The following is a 23,690-nucleotide window of genomic DNA, read 5'->3' on the forward strand; positions in this document are numbered from 1 at the left end:
ACTGTAAAAACAACACATGTTCAAAATAAATTTGTCGTCTCCTTATTTCGTGTATTGAAAACGATTGCCGACTTATTTAGCACACACTGAAATGTAACTGTTACGGTGTAATAAACATGTGGAAGCGATCAAGGCGGCCAACTTGCATTAGCTTGATGTTTGTTTATGTTGTGTTTGGTATATTTAGATTTGTATGCGCCGCAATCATATTAGGACAGTTTGGAAAATAATATTCGTTCAGCCTTGCCGATGTCTTTCAGTTATTTTATTTGGGTCAATGTTAGGTCGTGTTCATTGTCACTCTTAATTTTTTGCCGGCGTTGATAATGTCATTGATATTGTAACTTATTTACAAATTGTCAATGCTGTTAGGCTTTTATTTAAAGTCAGTTCTCGCATGTGTAGCGATCGAAAACCTTGTTGTGTATGATAATGGATTTGCCTTGTATTTATCCCCGCTAATTAACGTTACAGGTGAAGAGTTGGGGCTGATAGAAAGCCAGGAGATAAGGGAAAACCACGCGGCGAACAGCAGTCAGGAGTGGTCTCCGTCGTCAATAGAGCACGGTCTAATCACCATGAATCGCGAGCGGAAATCCACTGAGAACGAAGCTTTACGCAGCCCGCAAGAGCAAAGGAGCGATGATGATGAAGACAATCATTCAGGTTTTGCCCTTGGTCTCGTTAAGAGCAACAGCGTTGTGGCGCGTGCTAGCATGTGGCAACAGTTGCAACAACAAGCCAAAGGTATTAGTCATTGCTTAGACGAAATTAGCAGTCTGCTTATTGCGTCCTTCTAGTATTTGTAAACCTCGAAATTTTGAACTTATACGAACTGAGATGTTTTTATGTGTTATTGAAATAAAATTGTTCTAAATGCGTCTCAGGTGGATTATAATATGTTTCATTTTTGTCACATAAACATGTTGAAATAAAATAAAGGCATTGTATTTAAAATCTATTTTTCAACAATTACAGGTACGCCTAAGCCGCTACTTCGGCACAGTCGGTCCAAGATAAAAGATGGCCCACCAGTTATAGAGCGGTTCAAAACACAAAGTATCGAACTGCAATCGCCGACTAAGATAGCTCCTAAGGAAGGCTTCTCTCTTTCTCAGTCTAAGAGCACAGCCAACGTGTTAGACAGAGATGAAGATGGTAATAATCTAGTTTTAAGCTTTTTATTTTTATCCGTGTTTCATTTGAATACTTAATACATTTATCTCACAGTGAATATTTTCAGTTCGCATAGTACCGTAAGAAAGAATTGAAGGCATGTAAATTGCATTTTGTACCGACGAAATCGGCTTCCCGTCTTTGATTGTCGGCTTTTGTTTCTTTTTTGCATGTCGTCGACTCTACTATGTGTATGTCCCGGGCTCTTACACTGCACAATGTTATGTATATACGCACAATCTCACCGGTGGCAGCTAAGTTAGACGATGACGATCCGGCGAAAATGTCCCTCATGGAGAAAATGAAGATGTTCAACTCGAAGTTGACCCATAAGCCTCCCGTGGCCGGCCTCCCGCGGCCGAGGGAGGAGAGAGTGCCCAGAGCTTCGAGACTGCGCACGATGCCGGTCCTCGCCAGCCAAGTGCAAGAGGCGATGGAGCAAAACGAAAGGCTCACGAAGTCCTTGACGCACGAGGACGTGCCCAGAAACCCCGACTTCCAACTGAAGATGGAGTTGTTCCGTTCCGCGAGCGCTAAGAACACCTCGTTAGAATATCTCATGAAGCAGAACGCGAAGTTTAGAAGTTTAGGTCTGATTTTGTCCATTTTGAGTTTGGTTTTTCGATATTCGCTTGCCGTTTCGCTTCCTGGGTTCACTAATGCCGATTAACCGGCGAGGTAAGTAGGCGGTCCGTCGGAGCATGTGCACGTTTACTAACACGGATTAATCGAATCTTTGCTCTAATGTTGTTGACGATTCTCTCGTTGTTTGATGTGTGAATAACATAGGAAGTTTATGAACTAACGCATGCCATGTTGTATTTCTTCACCGCGTTTGAGTGATGCAATGTATAGATACGTATTCAATAACCAATTTAATCTAAATCTCTTGAGTAATATTTATTTTAAGCGCTATGGAGTCATGGGTTCGCTCGATTCATTACTCATGCAGTATTCTTTTAACTATTAAAGCTATTGCGTGTTAGATACTAATACTTGGGTACATTGTTGTAAATATTTGCTATATGAGTTGACCGGAGCAGTGTAAATACGTTTTGTTGTTGGTTTTGCAGGTATTAATATCGCTATGTTATACATATAACGTTATACCACGTACACTTAGTGGTGCTTGCATTTTAAAAAAATGGAATTTATTTTTTACATTTATTAAGGAAAACAAATACCAAAACTAGAGCTAATGGTATTATTAATCAGAAGATATTTTGTTTCCAAAGTAATATATGTGGATTTTTCTATATTGTTTTATATTCAAAATGAGACGCACTTTTCTTCTATAGTTATATTAATTTCAGGTTATAATTTGATCGACATTTAAAACTAATGTGTATTTTTACTTTATATATTTATTATATATAACCAATAAATAATCAAACATGTAATTAATATATAACTAATGGGCAGACCTCGATGACGATTCGCCATCGGAACGGGCGCAGCGCATGATCACTCCGGAGGTGCGAGGGATACTGAAGTCTGGCTCCACGGTGGTGCCTTCCAAGCCCAAAACATTGGCCAAGGGAGAGAGCTCTGAGGTAATTAATATACATAGTTACATTTTTTAACTTCTATTACCTATTACGGCTTTGTTTGCCTTAATTAGATTAAACTTTATGGTTAATTTATGATGATTAATATACACTTATATTATAAAGCTGTTGTTTGTTTGTTTGAACGCACTAATCTCAGGAACTAATGGTCCTATTTGAAAAATTCTCTAAAATCGAGGAAGGCTATAGGCTATATATTTATATATTTACCACAATTTATGATATATTATGATGAAGTAAACTTGTAGGTACATTTATTTAAACTGTAATTGTGTTTTCATATTTTGTAAGTGTGACTGTTATATAATATTTACATGAATTAAATATTCAGTGATAGGATTTAATCTTGCTTGAGGCTTTATTTTATTAAAGATTACTTTTTAAGTGAAATAAAAAATGATGCACATTCATTGGATCTGATGATATTTTATAAACACTTAATACATATAAATTAATATATAAATTCACTAGAATACTAATTATGTATTAATAATTGTGATAGATGAATAATCAATATTAATTGACACAAAATTTTCTCTTCAGGGCCTTAAAGACGAGGGCATAGACAGTTCATCGGACGACGAGACGGCGTCAGCCTCGAGCGTCTCATCATCAGAGAAAAGCTGCTCCTCATCAGACAGCTCCGACGAGATCCCGGGCCCTAAGCCCAAGCGATTCCAACGGAAGAACAACAAGCTCCGATCGTCCAGAACCGAATCCGATCTCACCAAATATCAGGACCAGAGAAAGATTCAGATACCAGGCGCCGATGAACTGAAGGAGCGGTTGAATCAAGCGAAAAACGCGAACGTCAAAGCACCCGTGCTGGGCAAGCTCGGCCGCAAGCCGTCCGAGGCGAAACCGGATGATGACAAATATAAGAAGTTCGTGAAGAAGCTGGATGAGCCAATACAGTTGGCTAAATTGCGGCGGCCGATGGAAAAGGCGCCGTCGCTGGAGGAGAAACCGCCGGCGTTGAAGATCTCGGCGCTCAACCAGGCGGCCAAGAACAAGTTTTTCGGGTTGGACGATAAGAAGGAGAAGAATGTGGACGAATTGGCCGCTGCGGTCAGGAAGTATATTGCGCCGGTATGTTTCATTTTATCTTTTATAAATAAAATAATTCTTTATTTCAATTTTGTTGAGAGGCTCTGGGCCTATTGCTATTTGTAGTTGTTTTTATTATTTTAGTTTGTGTATGTTGTATTTTGCTTTATCAAACACCACTTATACAAACAAATCAATGAATGACGACTTGTAACATTGATTAAGTCTCATATAAATCTATATTCTAAAACAAAAGTAAAAAAAATTATGGATGTTGTAGAGCGTTTTATACACGCAACTATCAATACGCACGCATAATGATAACGCATAATAATATCAATAAATTAATTAATATGTATTCATATATGGATGATTTTTTAAAAGTTGCTGTAGGTTCATGAAGACTGATAAAACATTTTCTATACTATTGTATATTTTTTATTTGTTAATACAATATACAATACTTGAACTACTGGGCCGATTTAAAAATTCATTTTATCGCAAGAAAACTTCTAGTTAGTAATATGGGCAATTTTTTGTTACCCCGGATTAACCAAAGCCACAACAGGCGAATATTGTATATCTGCTTTATTTTTTTTTTCAAAAAGTTTTCAACGAATGTTTATTTCGATCAGATGAGCAAGTCGGTGTCGGCGCACGCGATGGAGGGCGCGTCGGGCAGCGACGGCGAGAGCAGCGGCGGCCGCGAGGTGCGCCACATCACCGCCAGGGGGCGCCACAGGTACGCCATACACACTGTAGGCTTAAAGTGTAATGAGGGTAGACTTCACTGTTTGTGTATAGTTGTTGTTATCTACAGTTTAATGGGGATATTTAGGATGTGTTTTTAAACGATTTTTTTTTTTTATTATACATAATATATCAGAACACATGGAGGAAAAAAGACAACAAATTAATATACAGGGTGTTCCGCCGATGGTGTGCTATACTCACGAACTTTTAGTTTTTAATACGCCGATTACATAAAAATTACTCATGGTGCATTTTTTTCTATTGGATGAATTCGTAAAACTCTGTAACTTTATCCTGCGTCTGGTGCAATCGGGTAAAATACGATTCAGTATATGTATATTTTATTTATATTTACGAATTTCATTATTCTATAATTTTCATTACAATGAATAAATATGACGAAGTGCTAAAGATTTTGTGCGAATTTGTGAGTTTGTGACAATCTCTGGATCTACTGAACCGATTTCAAATATATATTTACCGTTGGAGTTGTACGTATTTCATAAACGCAGTAGGATATATGTACCACGGACGACTCCACGGCGGCAAGCCAGTAACAAATACAGATGAGATATTTCAAGCATACTAAAGCGATGTCGACACATATAATACATAATTAGAGTAGATCATTATTGCGCGGAATTATTTGCAATCGAATTGAAATGTTTTTTGAAAATTACTAATATGACGTTAAGTAACGAGTTGAGAAATGATTACAATAATAGCGAGAGGTTTCTCGGCAATTAGCTATATATAGTACAAGGTTGTGTTACCTCATTGTCCAATGAAATAAATACGATGATATAATGTGAATCTTGAGATGGTGCAATCGACGATATTATATGACTTAGTTCACTATGTCGTGTGCGGTGTGGATTGGAATATACGAATGTGACAATATTTCACAGAGTTACGGCGTTGCGAGTAAGACATTGCATATTAGGGATAGGGATACATATTGGCGACAAAGAGCCAACGACCGGACCGGGCTCAGTGGCTCAGTGCTATAGGAGACGCCTATGTCCAAAAGTGGACATCAAAAGGCTGATAATGATGATGATGATGATGATGATGATGATGATGATGATGACCCATGAAAAATAAGACAATTGAAATTTTCAAGTAAAAAATCGAGGTTGAGCAACGGTTGGCGCGATGGACGAATTGTTTTTCTGTTATTCTTTAGTTTATTACGGAACCCGTTATATTAGTTTATCACGAGTTCCACTCGCACTTGACCGTTTGTTCTTTTCTGATGTATAATGAAAAAAGGAGTTTATTGATTTTTTACCTTTATCACCAAATAGATTTGCGGTGGTGCGTCGCGTGAAATTTGTTATTACGACCGACTCATTAAATGTAATTTCACACTTTTGGTTTTCCGTTTCACGCCATGTATAATTGCTAAAATTATTGCCATAATGATTTCTAGTGAATGATAGTGACTTAAGAAACCAATTTGATTTCGTTGGTGCTAAGTTAACGCGTGAGCGTAAAATTGATGGATACTTTAGAATATGTACATGTCTCAATTAAATTTATTTTGTCTGCCTTTTTTAACTCGATTTATTCAAACGCCTTGTAAATGACCGATATTCCAGTAACTTACTAATCAAACAATCTACTAAACTAAACAACATCCATACAGTTTTCCACGTGGATAATACTATTGCGCATACGCCATGTCCTCGGGTAAGGGCCCTGGGTTGTATCGGACTACCGACTAAACGCCACTGAGTTCCGTCGTTCCGCATTCAGTGCGGTTCGACGGAACTTAGTTGTTCCTAGAATTACATAGTTACGATACATACTGCATATTTTCCGTTTGTATGTCATAGACACAATTTATCGAAACCGCAGTAACACAACACGAGAACGCGACGTTAAAGCGGTGCCGTAACGCTTCACGGTTCCAATTTGTGAAAAATATGATTTCAGTCATTTCCACTGCGATTCGGTGTCGCAACCGTTAACGCTCGCCTGATTTAGATATCGGACGTCTGTGACTCGGCGAAAGCTGACAAATCGGTAATGTTTTGAAATGTTACAGCCGTGATTTGCATACAATGTTCATGTTGTTTGATTTCGTACTGGTTTTTGAATGCTTTGGGTTTATGATACGTTAGGAGTTATTGGCTTTGTAGCATTGAGAAAGTGCCTATATATTTAGTGTTATGTAGGTAATTTCGTTTTTGATATTCAGGCTCTCGTTATTAAATCCAACAATTATGATAGATAGGACAGAAACTCATGCTGTGTATGATTTTCTTAGTATTCTCACCTAATCTGGAAAAAAAATTACATAATTGGACATAACGGCTGGAAGAACCTTATAATCAAAATACGGCATAATAGATAACCTCTTATCATTAGCCGCAACGTTAGTAAAATACTTTCTAAATAAACTTCGTTATATATTTAGTTTCGCCATTAAATAAAAACAATTCTGTCCAATCATACAGTGCAGGAACTGTAAACCTGTTCTTGAAGTGTGGATGCAATCGTAATATAATAAATTGGTAGGAAATGAGCTTTCTCCATCGGACGGGGGATTACCGTCGTACGTTATGATTCACAGCCTTCTGTGGACTGTCACTGTGAGGCTAACTCGTGATCGTGATACATTGCGTTGTTTGTTTGGACTACATTTATTTGGACGATGCAGTATCGTAGTATAAGAATCAATGTAGAGAAATGAGAACCGGTTTAGTTAGTGGCCGCTGTAGTTGGCCTTATCGAGTTACGGTAGTTTTGTGAATTGGATTCATAATGGATGAAAAATTATTCTTGGCGATTGTTAGTAAACAAAAATTTGTTAAGCTTTTAGTTTATATGCCTCTTATTTGATTATTCTAAAACAAATCACGAGCAATATCAATCATATATATAAACTTATTTACATAGGTTCAAAATATTATTTCACAGATTAAATAACATTCGATATTTGGCACAAAATTGTAAAGTTTTTGTTGCCTGTAGGTATGCATATTATAATAACATAAATATGCTAAATTTGTTCTGTTCGCAAACCAGTTTTACTGGTATACTGGTAAATTTCATTACATAATTTTCCGGTTGAAAATAAGTAATTTTAGGGTCTGGTTATTACGCACGAGAATTTTACACAAGTGCATGCAATTCCAGAGTTAACGGTTTGAAGAGCCCAAAGGTTAGCGAACTCTTAGCAAATAAAACCTATTAATTGACTACATACATCATTACGAAATTATTTAAATTATACACTTTAATGTACAGTGTAAATTGGTTATGTGATAAATCCAAAATCTAACGATTTCAACACTCATCACCTCGAATAGTTTTAAACATTCCAATGTGAAAATCGGTTGCACTGTCAATTAGTCATGTCACAGAATCGTAATCTAGTAAAAAAAACTACCGGTGTTGGTGGCGCGCACGCAATTAATTCCACAAATTATGTACGTGTTACACAATACGCGAGCACGCGGCGTGGCCCACAAACCCAGCTTTGCGGTTATTGAAATATCGCGCAACCGTTTTTCGTACCGTCGTTGTGTGACGCGATCATCGCTCGTCATTTCGCATCGAATACGGTGCAATTGAACCCTTTCATGTGTAAAACTATCATATGTAAGTCGATATACATATATTGTCTTAGTATTTGCTTATGTTTGATTTTACGCAAGTGTTATACATTTAGAAATTATATATGTGGTCACGGGGAGACTGACACCCCGTGACCACGCTCGCTGTAAAGTGTTCGAAACGTCGGGTTAGTAATATAATGAATAAATCGCGTTTAAAATCCGTTAAAAAGTTTTTAATTTCTAAATATATTGTCTTTTCAATCTTGATTGTTGATTCATTTGAGAATAATGGAAACGCCGGGTTTGGTTATACTTCTGCAACGTTTAAAGTGGTTCTAAAAGAAGTCCTGGTAAATAGATAATTTACATATAATATATTATATTATGCTTTTGTTTAAATGTCATTTGGACTCATTTGTTGATTGTTTGTAGGTTGTATAATATATGCGAGACTAAGGCCAAGGACGGACTTACTATCAGTTTGAACTTGTGAAACGTGTTTTTTTTTCTACATATAAGACACGAAATACCCAGTTTTTACTTGTTTTAATTCTCTCAATAACATAAATGACATCAATTAATATAATAAGATTAGAAAATGGCACTACATTTTTAAACTTAAGTGACCTTCACAACATCTGTTGAATATTGTTAATTATAATCCGCCTACTAGATTTGAAATATTCCGATGTGACGATTACCACTACACAAATTGATCGGTTCAATGACCACGGGATAAAAATATGCGTAGTCTAAGAGCGTGACACGCGTACGAGTATCTTTTAGTGAGCACGAGTGAAGTTTGAAAAAAGGCGTAATTATATAATGGTAGTAATAAGATCTTTTTAAATAGGAAAAGTTCTTTTCGATTCTGCGTTATTCGCAGTGCCATGGCAACGTCTGACCTTTCGGCCACTCGTGATCCTGTCTTAGCAATCGAATTTCTTCTATTCTTTCGGTTTTATGACCCTATTGGGACACCCCAAACTAAAATTTAAAGAGGTAACATTAAATATACATTGCGTACTAGATGACCTATCGAACTTCGAATCATCAACATATATGTTTGATAAATATTTTCCGTTATATATTGTTTACGTTTTCATCATTTTCACATTCCCTGAACTTGGACAAACATTTCAAAACCAAAACCAGCCAAATCGGCCCAGTCTTTCTCGAATTATAACGCGACACACGAACAACAACTGGTTTTTATTTATGTTGTTGATTAAAAAGGAAAATAAGTTTGTTCTGCTTTTACAAACTTTTATCCGATATAATGCGATGGTGTATTGTTTTATTGTGTCGGTAGCAAATTTAACGCGCCAAATAACGGCATCAATAGTTTTTACGCCCGAGAGAACTCCGTTACAATGATTTGCCTATAGACTCTCGTCGTCATGGTAAACGCATCGACCTACAGCACAGTGGCTATATTGAATTACAAAATGTCTACTTCCGTGTTTCTAACGAGGAGTTATAACAACTAGACCTTTCTCATAGGTTGCACAGACAATAATGTCGCGTATGCATGGTTTTGTACATGTTACGTCATCACTGAGTAGTATATAGGTTCGGCGCGTGAAACCGGGTTGGACTGCTAGTTATTAATATACGTTAATAATTAGTCAATAAGTAAATATTTTGTTAAAGCACTGTTGGCAAAGTCAGTTCCTGAAGAAGTTTTCTCACTGATGATCTTAATTTTTAATTTTTTTTCGAACGCTTCCGTGATTCCTTTTTCAAGGATGTAAGACAAATATTTTTGTAATATGTACATAATCATATAAGACGTCGACTCTAGGACTAAATTATTGAAAAAATAAAGGTCAGACGGGAAGCGTAATCGAGTGGGAAGCTATTATAAGACAGAAGTGGCGAGATTGGACAAATTACTCTCTTGATTAGCGCTTGTGTTTCCGATGCGACGACCTTGCAAATGTGTACTACACGATCGAACGTAAGAAGGAAAGTGGGAGAACATTATTTCAATTACTAGCCGTATGTTTCTTGTGATATATAGAGAAACGTAATCTTCTACAAATTTGAAGCTATGATATTGTAATGTTTGTGAAAATCTATTTTAGAAACAACTAGCCTCGCCCGGGTAGTCATTTATCGTAATTGAAATAATATAAACTATCCTATCTTTGAAGTTGGATCAAACTGTATATGGTGTGCAAATTTGATTAAAATTTGTTGAGTAGTTTAGGGAGTCCATCGTGGACATAAAATATGTTACGTAATCACTACTTAGTATAAAACAAAGTCGCTTTCTTTGTCCCTATGTCCCTATGTATGCTAAAACCTTATAAACTACACAACGTATTTTGATGGGATTTTTGGAAGGGTTATATGTATAATAATATATATTAAACTACTCCGAATTAATGAGTGCGAAGCCACGGGCTAAAGCTAGTTTATATATATTAAGATTTAGCATGGCGGTTACGTATCGACTCAATAGAGTAGACGTTATTACAAGTGTAATGTTATCATAATATTTACGTTTATCTATATGTTAAAAAGTGATATGAGTTGTTAGCTTAATAGCGAATTAACGTATCGAACCGTTACACTTGTAGATACAGTAATAGCGCTTGATAAGAAAACGTTGAGCGGAGATTTATTACTTCTGAATGTATGAGTAAGTCGTATGGAAATCGAATATTCAGTATTTAAATGTACATAGAAATAGAAACTCCAGAGCATTTGCTACTGTCAAGTAAAAAATGACTACTACTATTGAAGGAAGGTAATATTCGGTCCTGTAAAATCCCTACTATTATTACAAAAACGAAAATATTTGTAATAATGATTTTGATCCTTGTAAAGGGTAAGGACATACCTTTGTCGTTGACTATGCAGGTGAATCCGGGGTCAGAAAACTACTCAAAAATTTTAATTGATACTTACTAATATCATCGACTAACTCTTTATGGTTATCTTTTGTTTATAAGGTTTACATTCAAAGGAGAATTTGCCCTTTTCTTTCGCTAAACCAACCGGTACTTACATATTCATAAGCTAGTACTTGAATAGTTCGACTTCCGTATATTCATACGTTTGTGTCTAAGCTTCGGAGACACATCTCACGCCTTTCGTAGTGACAATCGAGCAAGGTGACGCGGCGCCGTGCGCTTTCGTTCGGTTCCGATATGACCGTATACGTGTGTAGGAAGTTGTTGGTTGCTTGTACATAGGCGACACTAGTGATTGTCAAGTGATTTACGTCATTTTATTCTATGCAATGTACCAATGTGGTTTTTTGTTTGAACGATAGGTTGGTATGAGGAAACACAAAGCTTTTTTTTTTTTTTTTTTTTTTTTTTTTTTTTTTTTTTTTTTAATGTTACCATCGGCAATGGAGCTGGTGGGACGCCTGTTGGTAAGCGCTACCACCGCCCATGAACATTTGGAGAGGCATAAGGTCCATTGCAGACCTTACGCCTCTACAAATGGATTGCCGACTTTTTTTTTTGGGAAGGGATTAAGAAAGGATTGGCGATAGGAATAAAGGAAAGGACTGGGAAGGGTAAGGAAAAGGATATGGGCCTCCGGCTCCCCCACTCACCGAACGAAACACAGCAGAATGCTATTTCACGCCGATCTTCTGTGGGGGTGTGGTACTTCCCCGGTGCGAGCTGACCCAATTCGTGCCGAAGCGTGCTCGACTACCACATACAAAAAAAGCTAAAATTTGTTTTCGCTTTTATATGTAACAGTAAATTTTGAAAGTATTAATTTTGTTTAACAGTTCACTTAATTGACATTTGTATGTAAGATGAAGAACTATCATTTAAACTTTTGTTATCTTATCATCAACTCAATTGTTGCAATACGCTTCGTATAAAAAATATGAAATATATTTTGTTTGAACTCTCGACTCGTGTGATTTATTGCACACCAAAGTCGTCTAGACACTCGCTTGTACTGTCTGTTATAATGTTTAAAATAAATCCTATTTTTCTGAATTTTAATCCATTTGTGAGAAAAATCCGTGAAAATTAAAGTCAACCACTTTGTTGACCGATCGATTTTAGCTTTGGGTTCATAAACATTACCTAGTCGCTGGCTATTGCGTCTAGACCGAGTCTAGACTATAATTTTATTAGCTAAGTTTGTGGATTGTCGCAGGTGCACCTTAGCGGTATGTGTAAATGTGTTTTGTCTGAATAGCAATGAGAGTTGGTGCGAAAGAACAATATATTTAATAAGTAGGTATACAGTAAATGGTTACTAACTTATACACAATTATTTTATTCTGCATCTCACGAATTCAGTGTTATAATTAGTTATATGTTTGTGTTCTTTAAAAGAAGCATAAAACTAAAAATTCTAAAACGATCAGCTAACAGATATTCCAATTTTAACATAACACTTCTAGTGTACCTATATATGTACCTATGTGAACGAATTAATATTTATGAATTATGAATTGAATACTATCAGTCGATAAATCTATTTCATTCAATTGCCACAGCATCCCTAAACCGTTCCGATCACCAATACGAAACGTTATACAATACGATATGACCTATAAATAAAAGCGCCTCATTAGAACCGGCGCGGCAGAACCATAAGCGACGCGCGTGTTAGAGATTTTATAACTCTCGGTTTCAACAGATTGCATTAGTGCACGGTGCACTGCTTGCTCATGTTCCGAGTACGTAATGCCGACTCGGATGTGGGTTAATGTGTGTGAGATAATGGTCACTGATGGATCCGCTCGAAACGCAATCTGTGCCCGACTTTGATTCCTGCGCGTATTTAACGTTATCTGTTATGAATTTGAGCTGATTTATTGCGTACGATTGCTCTAGAAGCGTGTCGGTATTTTGGTTGCGTTTAGTGGTTTTGTGGCGATGTAGGATTCGCTGTGTGTGCCAATACATTGAGTGCTGTTTATTTGGATGCTCGCACTATTGATATTGCGGTTAATTCTTTAGCGATGTAAGACTCTGGGTTCTATCCCTAGTTCAGACTTTAATAAACAAATGTCCCGAAAGGAACGACTACTGAAACAGTACAAAATTAACCTTGTTTTGCTTTGTATCTTTTCTGAATAATTATTTATTTTATTAAAACTTCTATTAAAAATTACCATTTGTGTTTTTATATGTATCTAATATTTTTACACATACAAGACTCGACCGATTTCAAAAGTTCTTTCACCATTTGAAAACTACATTATTCTTAAGTGACTTGGGTTATATTTTATTTTTAAAGCCGGTCTAAACCGGGCGGAGCCGGGACCAATTACTAGAACTGAATTAAAAATAACCTTAAAAAGGCTATGTCACACCTGGTAAAGCACATAAATTTTAAGAATGTGGGAAATAGGTATTGTAGGATGCGTTACAACTTTTGTCACTGGATATTATGTAAAATGTACAAGTTTGAAAACCGGATAGTTTAAGAGACGTCGACCGCGGCGTCTCTCGTGTTGACCTTCGATTGATTTGATAATCAATAAAAAACCCCAGCGTCACGATTCTCCCGCTTTTTGAGTTTGGCTCTTTATTTGTCTAACTTTTATATATTTCCCACGTTCCATAATTGGACGACCGCTTTTGTCTCTATTTTTGGTATCCTCTCTTAATGTACTTCGGAGTTTGTCGTACCTAACCCGCTTGTTCTAATGTTTTAATGTTCAATCTTCGAAACCAGTTTTCTACATTCAGAAGTTGTTTCTTGGAACATTGCTAGAACGATCTTATATGTGGATATATGCAATGACTACAAATTTATTAAAAGTACCAGTAAGTCTAAAGCAACCAACGCTATTTTGTTGTCAAGATGTTTGAATCGCACGTGTTCGTGCACACAACGGAATCGCAAAGGTCACCGTTTGAATGGAACGCCTGGCAGATGCTGTACTTGCACAATAGTGTTGTTATATTATAGTAACAATAACCGAGTCACCGGCGAGCAGGAAGATAACTACCGCTGATTTATTTCGGTTTGCTTTCTAATTTTTATGCCATCTGCTCTATATCGGTGCATGTTATTATGTATCCACTTTTAAAGTGACGTTCGTTGTAATCGATGTTGTGTTAATTTCTTTCCTTATCTCTATTACTGATGTACAGATTGCCTTAATTGAATAACAATGATAAGCGTGGCGGCAATTTAGTTTTGGAAGTTAGAAATTTAAATGTATAAAGTCAAATAATGATATTGATCAACTATAAAGAGCTTTCGAGCGTTCGTTTCTTAAGTGTACTTTCTTGTTCACCGAAAAACGCATCCACACCTTACCCGAATGCATTTTCGAGTGTAAACCAAACTGAGAGCACTCGTTGTTTGTTTACGTGTAGTGCAGAGTAGTAAGCGTAGGTAACGGGCCGCGCCTCCGACGCTGGGACGAAACTTAGCTGTGGGTAAAACGTATAGTCAGTCGCGCGCGGCATACGCGCCCGTCCGTACAGCCCACCGGTCGTTAGCACACAGCTGATCGAAAACACGATACAAATAATAATAATAATAAAAATTAAAATACACATTGACGTTCAACACACGATCTCGGCTCGATTTGAGATAGAGTAATGTGAATAGCGTCCTACGGGCGGACGGGACGCGATCTCTAGCAATATTTAGGTGCAATATGTTACACTGTTATAAATAGTCAAATTTGTATATAGATTTATTCGTAAATTAAGTGATGTGTGAGTGATTATGGATGGATTCTATTGATTGTTGTTATCGTCCGGATTTTTCGTGTTTGCTCGTCATAGCCGTTTCACCGGTGAGTATTTACAAATATTATACAATGCGGTCTGTTTACCCATTCCGTCAAAGTGTGGTATCTTCAACTTGGAATTGTTGTTAGCATGTAATAATCGGACCGGTTGCATGTTTGTATACTGAATTGTTGAGAGGTAGATGCAGCGTAAATTATCGAACTCGATATTGTTTATGTGCGAAAGAAGCGTCGCTCCTGTTTCCCAACCCTGGCCGTCTGCGCTCGAGGGGTGTAACCCTCTAGTCTGAGCACGCCGGTCGTCTAACTTCGATATTACATATTGACGTCTTCGAATTGAAGTTAAAATTAACAATGCTATCGATTTTTAGACATAATTACTGTATACAATATTTTTACTGTTTGTCTGCTCATGAATCGTTAATTCAAAGGACCATAATTAATAGTTGCAGTTTTAAAATGTTCTGTGTTGAGGTGAAATTACATTGTGAATAATATACTAGCTTTATATTATTCTATGTAAAATGTTAAACACTTTATTTTATCTATATCTATCTATCTGTACAAATAAATATTTAACGTAAAATGTTATTATGAACTGAGATTAATGTGTATTTCGCAAGAGTAAATACAATTAAGTGGCACATATAATTAAAATTGATAAATCGGAGAGAGCAACTGACAAATTAATATAAGTATCTACTTGTCTCACTAAGCACGCGACTATTTTCGTTAAACAAGCAAGGACTTTCACTATTGATAAGAAACTGTTATCGTATCGTACCACTAGCCTCGTGTTTAAGAGTTTATGCTGTGTTTTACGTGCGAGTTTTTATTCAAAACATACATTTTGTTCGCGAAATGCGGTCAGATCTCAGCAAATTTGCATTTTGAATTTCACCTTCCTTGGTATTCCGGGAAGCAGACTCGGTATGGTGCGTAAGAAAGTGCATTTCCTAGCGATAGCTATGTACGTGGAAAGTTGTTTCCTTCTACCATCTTGATTCAGTATAATATGGTTTTCTATATTTTTAATTGGATTGGAATGATAAGTTTCTTCGATTCTTATATGAAAGCTATTTTAATTAATACCAATTAAGCTTCGTAGCTTCGTTGGTTTGTAGCAGCTTCGTACTATATATACATTTCAGGAAAATTTATGGTAAGATATCGTATCGGATGAAAACAAATTCAAAATGGAATCCCCTCGACTTCTCTGTGTCATTTAAATGTTATTTGATTTGATCTTTGAATTAATTTAGCTCTACAATAAGATCTTTTTGACATTTTATGTATATCGAGCATTATCTTTGTCTCGTTTTTCTATTCATTTTTCGTAAATGACTATTTCCTGTGATATCAACTATCCCTTTCAGGATCATGCGCTTCTAAGCGTGACGATGTATATTTATTTTGCTTTTATACGACACGCTTTTCGACTCCAGTCGCACATTAGCATAGCGCACCACGTAATGCTCTCTGCTTGTCCGTATTTCATACATTGCAAATGTATCATGACCTGAATTACCTAATAATTTAGAAAATTGACGAGATACCGAATTAAGTAGGTATGACCGCCGGAAAGATATTCCGTCTGCAAAAAATATATATGTACAAGAAATTTTACATGTTCTATTTTTTATACGAGTCGTGATTTTTGATGTGATACGCTGTTGAGAATTAATAAATTCAAGGTTAGTTGGTTAAAATCATAAGCCATAGAAGGTTCGTTGTTTTTACTCATTGCATTTATTATGCGTGACCTTGACACACCGCCTTTCTATTTATTTTGAGTATGACATCATTGTAGACCTGACTTTGAACACAATGTAATATAAATTTGCTTAATTTTGTATTATTTGTGTAAGGATTCTAGCAATTTGTGTTTTTATTGAAGGCCCTTAAAAAGAGAATAATCAATAAATAAAATTTTATCGCAGTAATAGCAGACTATGATATAATTATTATATTGATTATCACTTATTCCATTAAAAACACATATAAAAACATAGAAACAAATACCTACCCGAGCGAAAAAAAAACCCTTTGAAATAGTCATGATTTACATTCGTGTTGAATAATTTAATAACTAACTTACAACTTCAAATAAGATTATTACCGACGCAATAGTTAAAAATATCCATTCTATTAAAGACTCCACAATACACATGTCTTACATCATTAACGTCAAGTGGAATAAGTCTTAACTATTGGAAACAAAGATAGGGAGAGGCCGCGTTTATATTCGTCTCTTTGTATGCAACTTGGTACCTTCAGGGGTGTATTTTGGGACCGTTAATTGATAGTTGCTATGTCGTTGTCTATTTTCGGCTAGCGACTTCCGTTCTTAATGTAGTACGTTTATGTGAGAGTTCACCCTTTGATGACATGGATTTTTTTTTCGGTATACTCGAAGGAAAATAAATCTCAGACTTGACTGTTACAGTGAATGATTAAATGTATATACAATACATTTTTATCATCTCTTGACGTAAACATAGTAGGTGTTATGAACGTGCTTTCTGAGGTAACAACACTTGACGACAATTTTTTTTTTTTGATAAAACATTAATAATGAATTGGAAATAATATAATAATATAATATTCGTTAAATGTTTACGAAATGGGGGCAAAAGATAATATTACTATATCATAGCTGAAACTATTCCATACAATTATCTGAAAATGTGGCTCAATAGAAGAATATCGACATTAATAGAGCAGTGCTCCGAGATAAGGAAAATAACCCATTACACGGCCACGCCCATAATTCACTGCGCGCGCACCCAGCCGCCTCCGATAGCAGCATCCATGCAGCTCTGAACACGCACTGCGAAAATTAGCGTACGTAAATGTATAGTGTGCTTTGTGGATAGCAGTCACGATGCGAGATTATCTCGTGTGTGTTTTAGTCGGTTCGTTAAACGTTATGGCTTTTATATAAACTAGGCGAGCGGGGAGCGCTCCGGGCTAGTTCTATATGTCATTGAGAAGTATCCGAATGAGATTGGTTGAGAATGGAGGTTTGAGAGTAAAAGTAAATAATAAAATGCTGCGTCTGCTTTAGGACCGCACGCTTTTCCTTACCCTTGCCAATCCTTGCTTGTGTTTTCGTCACCAATTCTGTCTTTATCCTTTTCACTTTAAAAGCTGCCAATCCAGCAGAGGCTTTTTACCTCTACAAATAAGCATGGGCTGTTGTAATCACTTTCCATCAAGTGAACCATATAAATAAAATTCAGAAGACATAAAACTAAGCATCGGTCTTTTTTATTTCTACACTTTCTTTTTAGAATCTAATGTAGTTACTCAGTGAATGTGGTGCCTTAATAATATATATAAATATTATTTATATTGCATACAAGGCGTATAAATCTTTTATAAAAATTTCATTCTTTATAAATATTTTGCTGCTGATCTTATTTGAATACTCTAAAATAGGGTAATGTATAAACAGATACGGTGCTATATGATATAAGAAGAATATGTTTCACACAGACGCAACACAAATTCAATGCAAATAGGCTATCTTAATAAGAGTAACGTATACTCGTATATAGGCTTTAGTATGCAAGCTTAAGCGCGGGCCGAAATGAACAGCTACCAATAATTATATTCGAGATCCTTTAAATGTCGTAGTCGATCACGCATACGCCTCTCTTGTTAATTTGCCATATTATATTCGCGTGTCACCAACGATTCATTCATTGTCAATCCACCTGACCTTCCGCCGCCGACCTCTAATAAGAACCAATATCATACAATCTATTTAAAATAACTGCACTTGGAGTCTCGGACCTTTGCGGTTTAAGATTACGTATCTGTTTGTTTTTAATCTGTTGCGGTCGCGCTGTTGGTTAAGATTGCGTGCGTTTTCTTGGTCGTGGATTGTGTATGTAAATGCTTAGTTTATTTGGGTTAATGGCGATTTTTATGACGCCTGAAGTGTACACGTTGACGTGTCTAATGTTGTGTGCTAGATGCGATAAAACTTGTCAACGCTAGAATAGTCAGATGGATCTATAGTGGGGAAGCTCTATCAGGTAGTTGAGAACGTAGAGGAAAATGTAAAAAAAACGATCATTATAATTTTAAATACTAGTTAAAAGAGCAGTGGTGGCTCAGTGGTGAGAACTTCGGACTTCAAAATCGATAAGTCGGGGTTCGAGACCGGGCGAGCGTGCAGGAAATAAATTGATTTTTCAATTTATCTGCACATGTGGATAACATCACCACTGCTTAAAACGGTGAAGGAAAACATCGTAAGGAAACCGGCATGTCCAAGAATCAAAAGTTCGACGACATGTGACATCTGCCAACCCGCACTTGGCCAGCGTGGTGGATTATGGCCTGAACCCTCATAGGAGGCCTGTGTCCCAGCAGTGGGAACATATATGGGCTGATGATGATGATGATGATGATGAGTTAAAACTCGTAAAGTACAAAAAATCCTTATCTAATTTAATATTATAAAAAAGGAACATATATGTTTTTGCATGATTGCTTGCTTGAAATGTTTCGCACAAAAACTATTGGACCGATTTCGGAAATTCTTTCACCATTAGAAAGCTGCATCCTTACCGAGTGACATAGGCATACATGCGCCACGGGTAAATCAGGAGGAGACGGCTATTAGGAAGCCTAGCGTCTAAGAATATTAATAGACCTTCCCAAAAGAGGACGTATTTCATTCCCACACTTTCTTTTTCCAGAAACATCTTTGCAAATTTGTTGATATAAGTAAGTAAGATTAATAATATATAAAAATGAATCATTGGTCACGTCATCACACGTGAACGGCTGGACCGATTTCGAAAATTCTCTCACCATTAGAAAGCAGCAATTACACTGAGTGACATAGGCTATATATGTACCACGGGTGAAGCCGGGGCGAACAGCTAGTTAATAATAAAATATAGTAGGAACGTTAACCTTCGCGTTAAGGCTCTATTAAAGGAGGATGTTTGCATAACGTCACTCGCACGTAGCACACTTGTTCAAATTAACGTATCGAGAACGTTTGCATAATTATATCGATCGTTATAATTTTACGCGTCTTTAATTTATTCATTGTAATGTAATAGTTGCGTTTAATCATAATAACAATTAAAATAATGCTAACTGTATTATCTCAGCTTTCATATATTGGGGATATGTTTTGTTTAGCTTATCTGTTATGTTATAATGACAATTTATATAAGAAAATATATGTTAAGAAAGTGTTAAATAGGTCTGTCTAATTAAAACTTAAATTGGTCTTATTTTAATCATTAATCTTCGTTAGTAGGTTAGTGAAATTGGTCCTTTATATGGCATATATTATCAAAAATAGGTGTATTATATACATTTTACATTGAAATATTTATAGACGCACAAATGAATTAACTTAAACTAGAGTTCAGACTCGGTATTTTGCTCAGCCAAGCCTTAAAACTAGCCTTGTCAACCGGCGCACAATCATCAATCAAATAAATTACGTTCTACAATCCATGAAGCTCCAATAGGTACCACATTCATTTAAATCATTGGATATATTGCTACAGCGCGATTTGGTCGTGTAGCATTTGCATGGAGCCATTGTTAGAGGTCAGTCGATATATGAAAGAGTTCGTGTCTCTGTCTGTCCGCGTGTTGCGCACTTCCGTCGCGTGAAAGCAGCTTTCTCTTTATAAATGGAGCAATTAATGTAATAGGTCAAAGGGCCTTGTATGGGGCTCATTTTCCTTCGTAATGATGGTGTTATTCGGGTCGGCGATGCTTTGAGTTAATTGCTTATTAGGTAAATATTGTAGTGTAATCTTGCTTATAATCGAACATGAATTGAATATTTTAACTATGCTATGATATTCGATATAGTTTGTGCTCTTTTCGATTTGATGAACTTAATCTAAATTATTGATTTCTTTGATAATGAAATGATTGAGTGAAGATTGATTGCACCGTGCATTTGTATTTTTATTTTGATTGATATCTTAAATAATATAAATAATCAGAATAGCATCAAATGAGCCGCTTTGAACTTCACCATTTCAGATATGCCCGTATAAGAGAAATATTGTATTTTATAAGGATACTTGTGTTCCTTGTCGGTATGTAATTGTACGAGTTGTTGCACCGTTATTATCTTATCTCTACTGATATTATTTCATTAGCGCCTTACTAATTGCGCCGTGTTTGTTTATTTTATACATTATTTTATTTTAGATTTCTTTTTTGATGCGCTAAAAAGATAAACGAGTAAAATATAGTGCAATTTAGTCTGTTATGTATAAAGTATACTGTGAATTTTTGTATCTCTGCTTTAAATAAAATATAGTTAACAAAAACTTTGTTATCAGTGAAATTATATAACATCAACTAGCTGTGCCGTAGTGCCTATCACCCACAGAATCCACGTATAAAAGCAAGTATTACTTTAACGTGTGTTGTCTGATACGTAAGCTACACGACTGCCAAGTATTACCAACATCCGTTCAGTGGTTTACGCGTGAAGGAGTAAAACATAAAAATACATTAAATCACGATCTTTCGCGTTTAAATGTTCGTAGAATTTTATTTTATTTTTATTTATAGCGGGATGCATAACCATGCCGTATTTCACAATTAATGATTTAATATATGCTAAGTTAGAAATTTTTTGTGCCCTTTTTGCCTTTTGCCTTTCGGTTTCATGTGCCTAAGGGCACATGAAACCGAAAGAGTAGAAGAAATTCGATTACTGTGGCAGGATCACGGGTGGCCGAGAGGCTAGGCGTTGCTACGGTTAGGCAAGATACGCAGGTTCGAATCCTGCCTCGTGATCAAATTTTTTCTATTCTTTCAAAATTTCTCATTTATAAATTTGCATTTCAATGCTATAAAAACTAAAAATTAAATATGCTAAATTGTTACATTTGTGAGTATGTGACGTTGAAGGCGGCGATGCTAAACCGATTTGAAACATTCTCATGACAATAGGAAGTCACGTTATCTTTGAGCGTTTTGATCACAGACAACTCGGGCAGATCCGAAACGAGCAGTTCATACAAATATAATATCATAATTAAACTAAACATTACCATCTACATCATAAATAGTATACGCTACGCATTTAAATTAATAAATCGTAATACATTTATCATTTTTAATTTAATGATGGATGACCATGTGCTCATTATTCATGTTTTCATCGCGACATGCATTTATTATGTGCGTAAATTATTATACACATAGTTATTATACAATAAGTATCTATGCATTATCTGATATAATATATTATACTTGAAGATTACCTCATCCATCCAACGGGTGGTCTCTCGTACTGCAATTCTGTGAAGTATATTGCGCTACGACAAGCAATTTAAGATTTCTTGTTTGAGGCTATTGGTCGTTTGCTATTCATCGCTAACCTTGGGCCTCAGTCACTACACTAGTCGCACCTAGGTTTTGATATAAATTGCTAATACTCGGTTTCCTTTATTTCGCATATAACCTGTATTTCGTATTATGATATATGCATATGGAAGCATGCACATATTTGACTCTGTGTTTTCACTAAGTTTCATTACGAATAAATACATACATAATATTAAATTTAGCAATATATGTCATTATGGGTGACGATGGTATTCTTCTGGAAGAATCTTTTAATACTTCGCAGTACCTATGTAAATGCAATGTTACAAAATAAAAATAATTTGTTTGCGTATGTGCTGATCGGCCTGATGAAGCCGCGTTTATAGTATAACTATGTTGCTACAAGTTAATTAGTAATACAATTTAACGTACGTATTTTTAAATGGCGACATAACAAAGTATTCTCTGATGATATTTTTCTACATTTTATCGCACGCAACAATAGCCATTAACATTTATATTCATTGGTCAGCATTTTCATCGAGGATATTCGTAACAGAAAATATGTAGTTGTTATTTTAAAATATTTTATTTTTGTCTCGGAATGACCCCTTCCTCCATCCCTCCAATTCCATGATGCGGACATTTTGTGTCTTCAAATCTAAGATAGTGATTTTAGTACATTATACTTAGTGTCTGCATGACAAAGTAACATTAGTTGATTTAAGGGTAGTAAAGGTTACTGACATCAAGGATTCTAAAGAAGAAATCTGATATTGTAATAAGCACTTCAATGTTAAAAACGAAAGCTCAAGAACGAATTAACCGATTTGTCTGAAAATTAAAGTGGCTTAAAATTGGGGGAGGGACATAGGATATTAGAAACATTTTTATCCCGGAAATCTCACGGGAACAGGAACATGCGAGGAAAACCCAGGGTCTATCTTTCCTGCGACTACGCGGGCAAAGCCGCGAGCGGAAAGCTAGTATTAGTGGGAAAACAAATAAATACCATTATTTATAAACGTCTTATATAAGAACTGAGCTCTAGACGTTTAAATGAATAAAACAACGGAGCTCGATAATACAATTAATTGTTTATTATTAAACCCGACGCTTCAACAAGGGGCGAGATCACCGTCGCACTCTTGTATCTAATGAGATTAATTCCTTACGTAACATTCTAATTACCTGTTTGTTTTACTATTCGAAATCGTGTGCATGCCGCATGTGACACGCTGTGCATACATCTTAATTAAACAGTCACTTAGTATTGTGCGGTTTGTGACTGATTGATTACGTAACGATTAGTCCGGTTTCGTACTTTGCCCCTTTATCCTTGTGGTACTATTTGCTGTAATAGATAAGGCTTGCTTATGTACTTGTGGAATGTGTGTGTGTGTGTGTGTGTGTGTTCGGTGTTTTTTTTTAACTTTTGTTTAGTTATATTCTTCTCACTAGAATTACATTGTATTTTCTTGTGTTTGGTTTCACGCGAGTATTATACATTTAGAAATTAAAAACTTTTCAACGGATTTTAAA

General features: G+C 36.0%; 1 protein-coding gene across 1 annotated transcript in view; it reads left to right on the forward strand.

The window, feature by feature from the left end:
- The window catches only part of LOC119828195, a gene marked incomplete at its 3' end in the record, with an annotated part of 143,980 nt that overhangs the window by 70,546 nt on the left and 49,744 nt on the right, over positions 1-23,690 (forward strand). The window contains exons 7-12 of the mRNA XM_038350296.1: positions 373-747; positions 979-1,158; positions 1,431-1,766; positions 2,599-2,729; positions 3,288-3,833; positions 4,427-4,533. Of these exons, the coding sequence (XP_038206224.1) occupies positions 373-747; positions 979-1,158; positions 1,431-1,766; positions 2,599-2,729; positions 3,288-3,833; positions 4,427-4,533 (1,675 nt within the window). The remainder of the gene's footprint in view (positions 1-372; positions 748-978; positions 1,159-1,430; positions 1,767-2,598; positions 2,730-3,287; positions 3,834-4,426; positions 4,534-23,690) is intronic.

This window comes from Zerene cesonia, chromosome 7, assembly GCF_012273895.1.
Source record: "Zerene cesonia ecotype Mississippi chromosome 7, Zerene_cesonia_1.1, whole genome shotgun sequence".
Classification (NCBI taxonomy): domain Eukaryota; kingdom Metazoa; phylum Arthropoda; class Insecta; order Lepidoptera; family Pieridae; genus Zerene; species Zerene cesonia.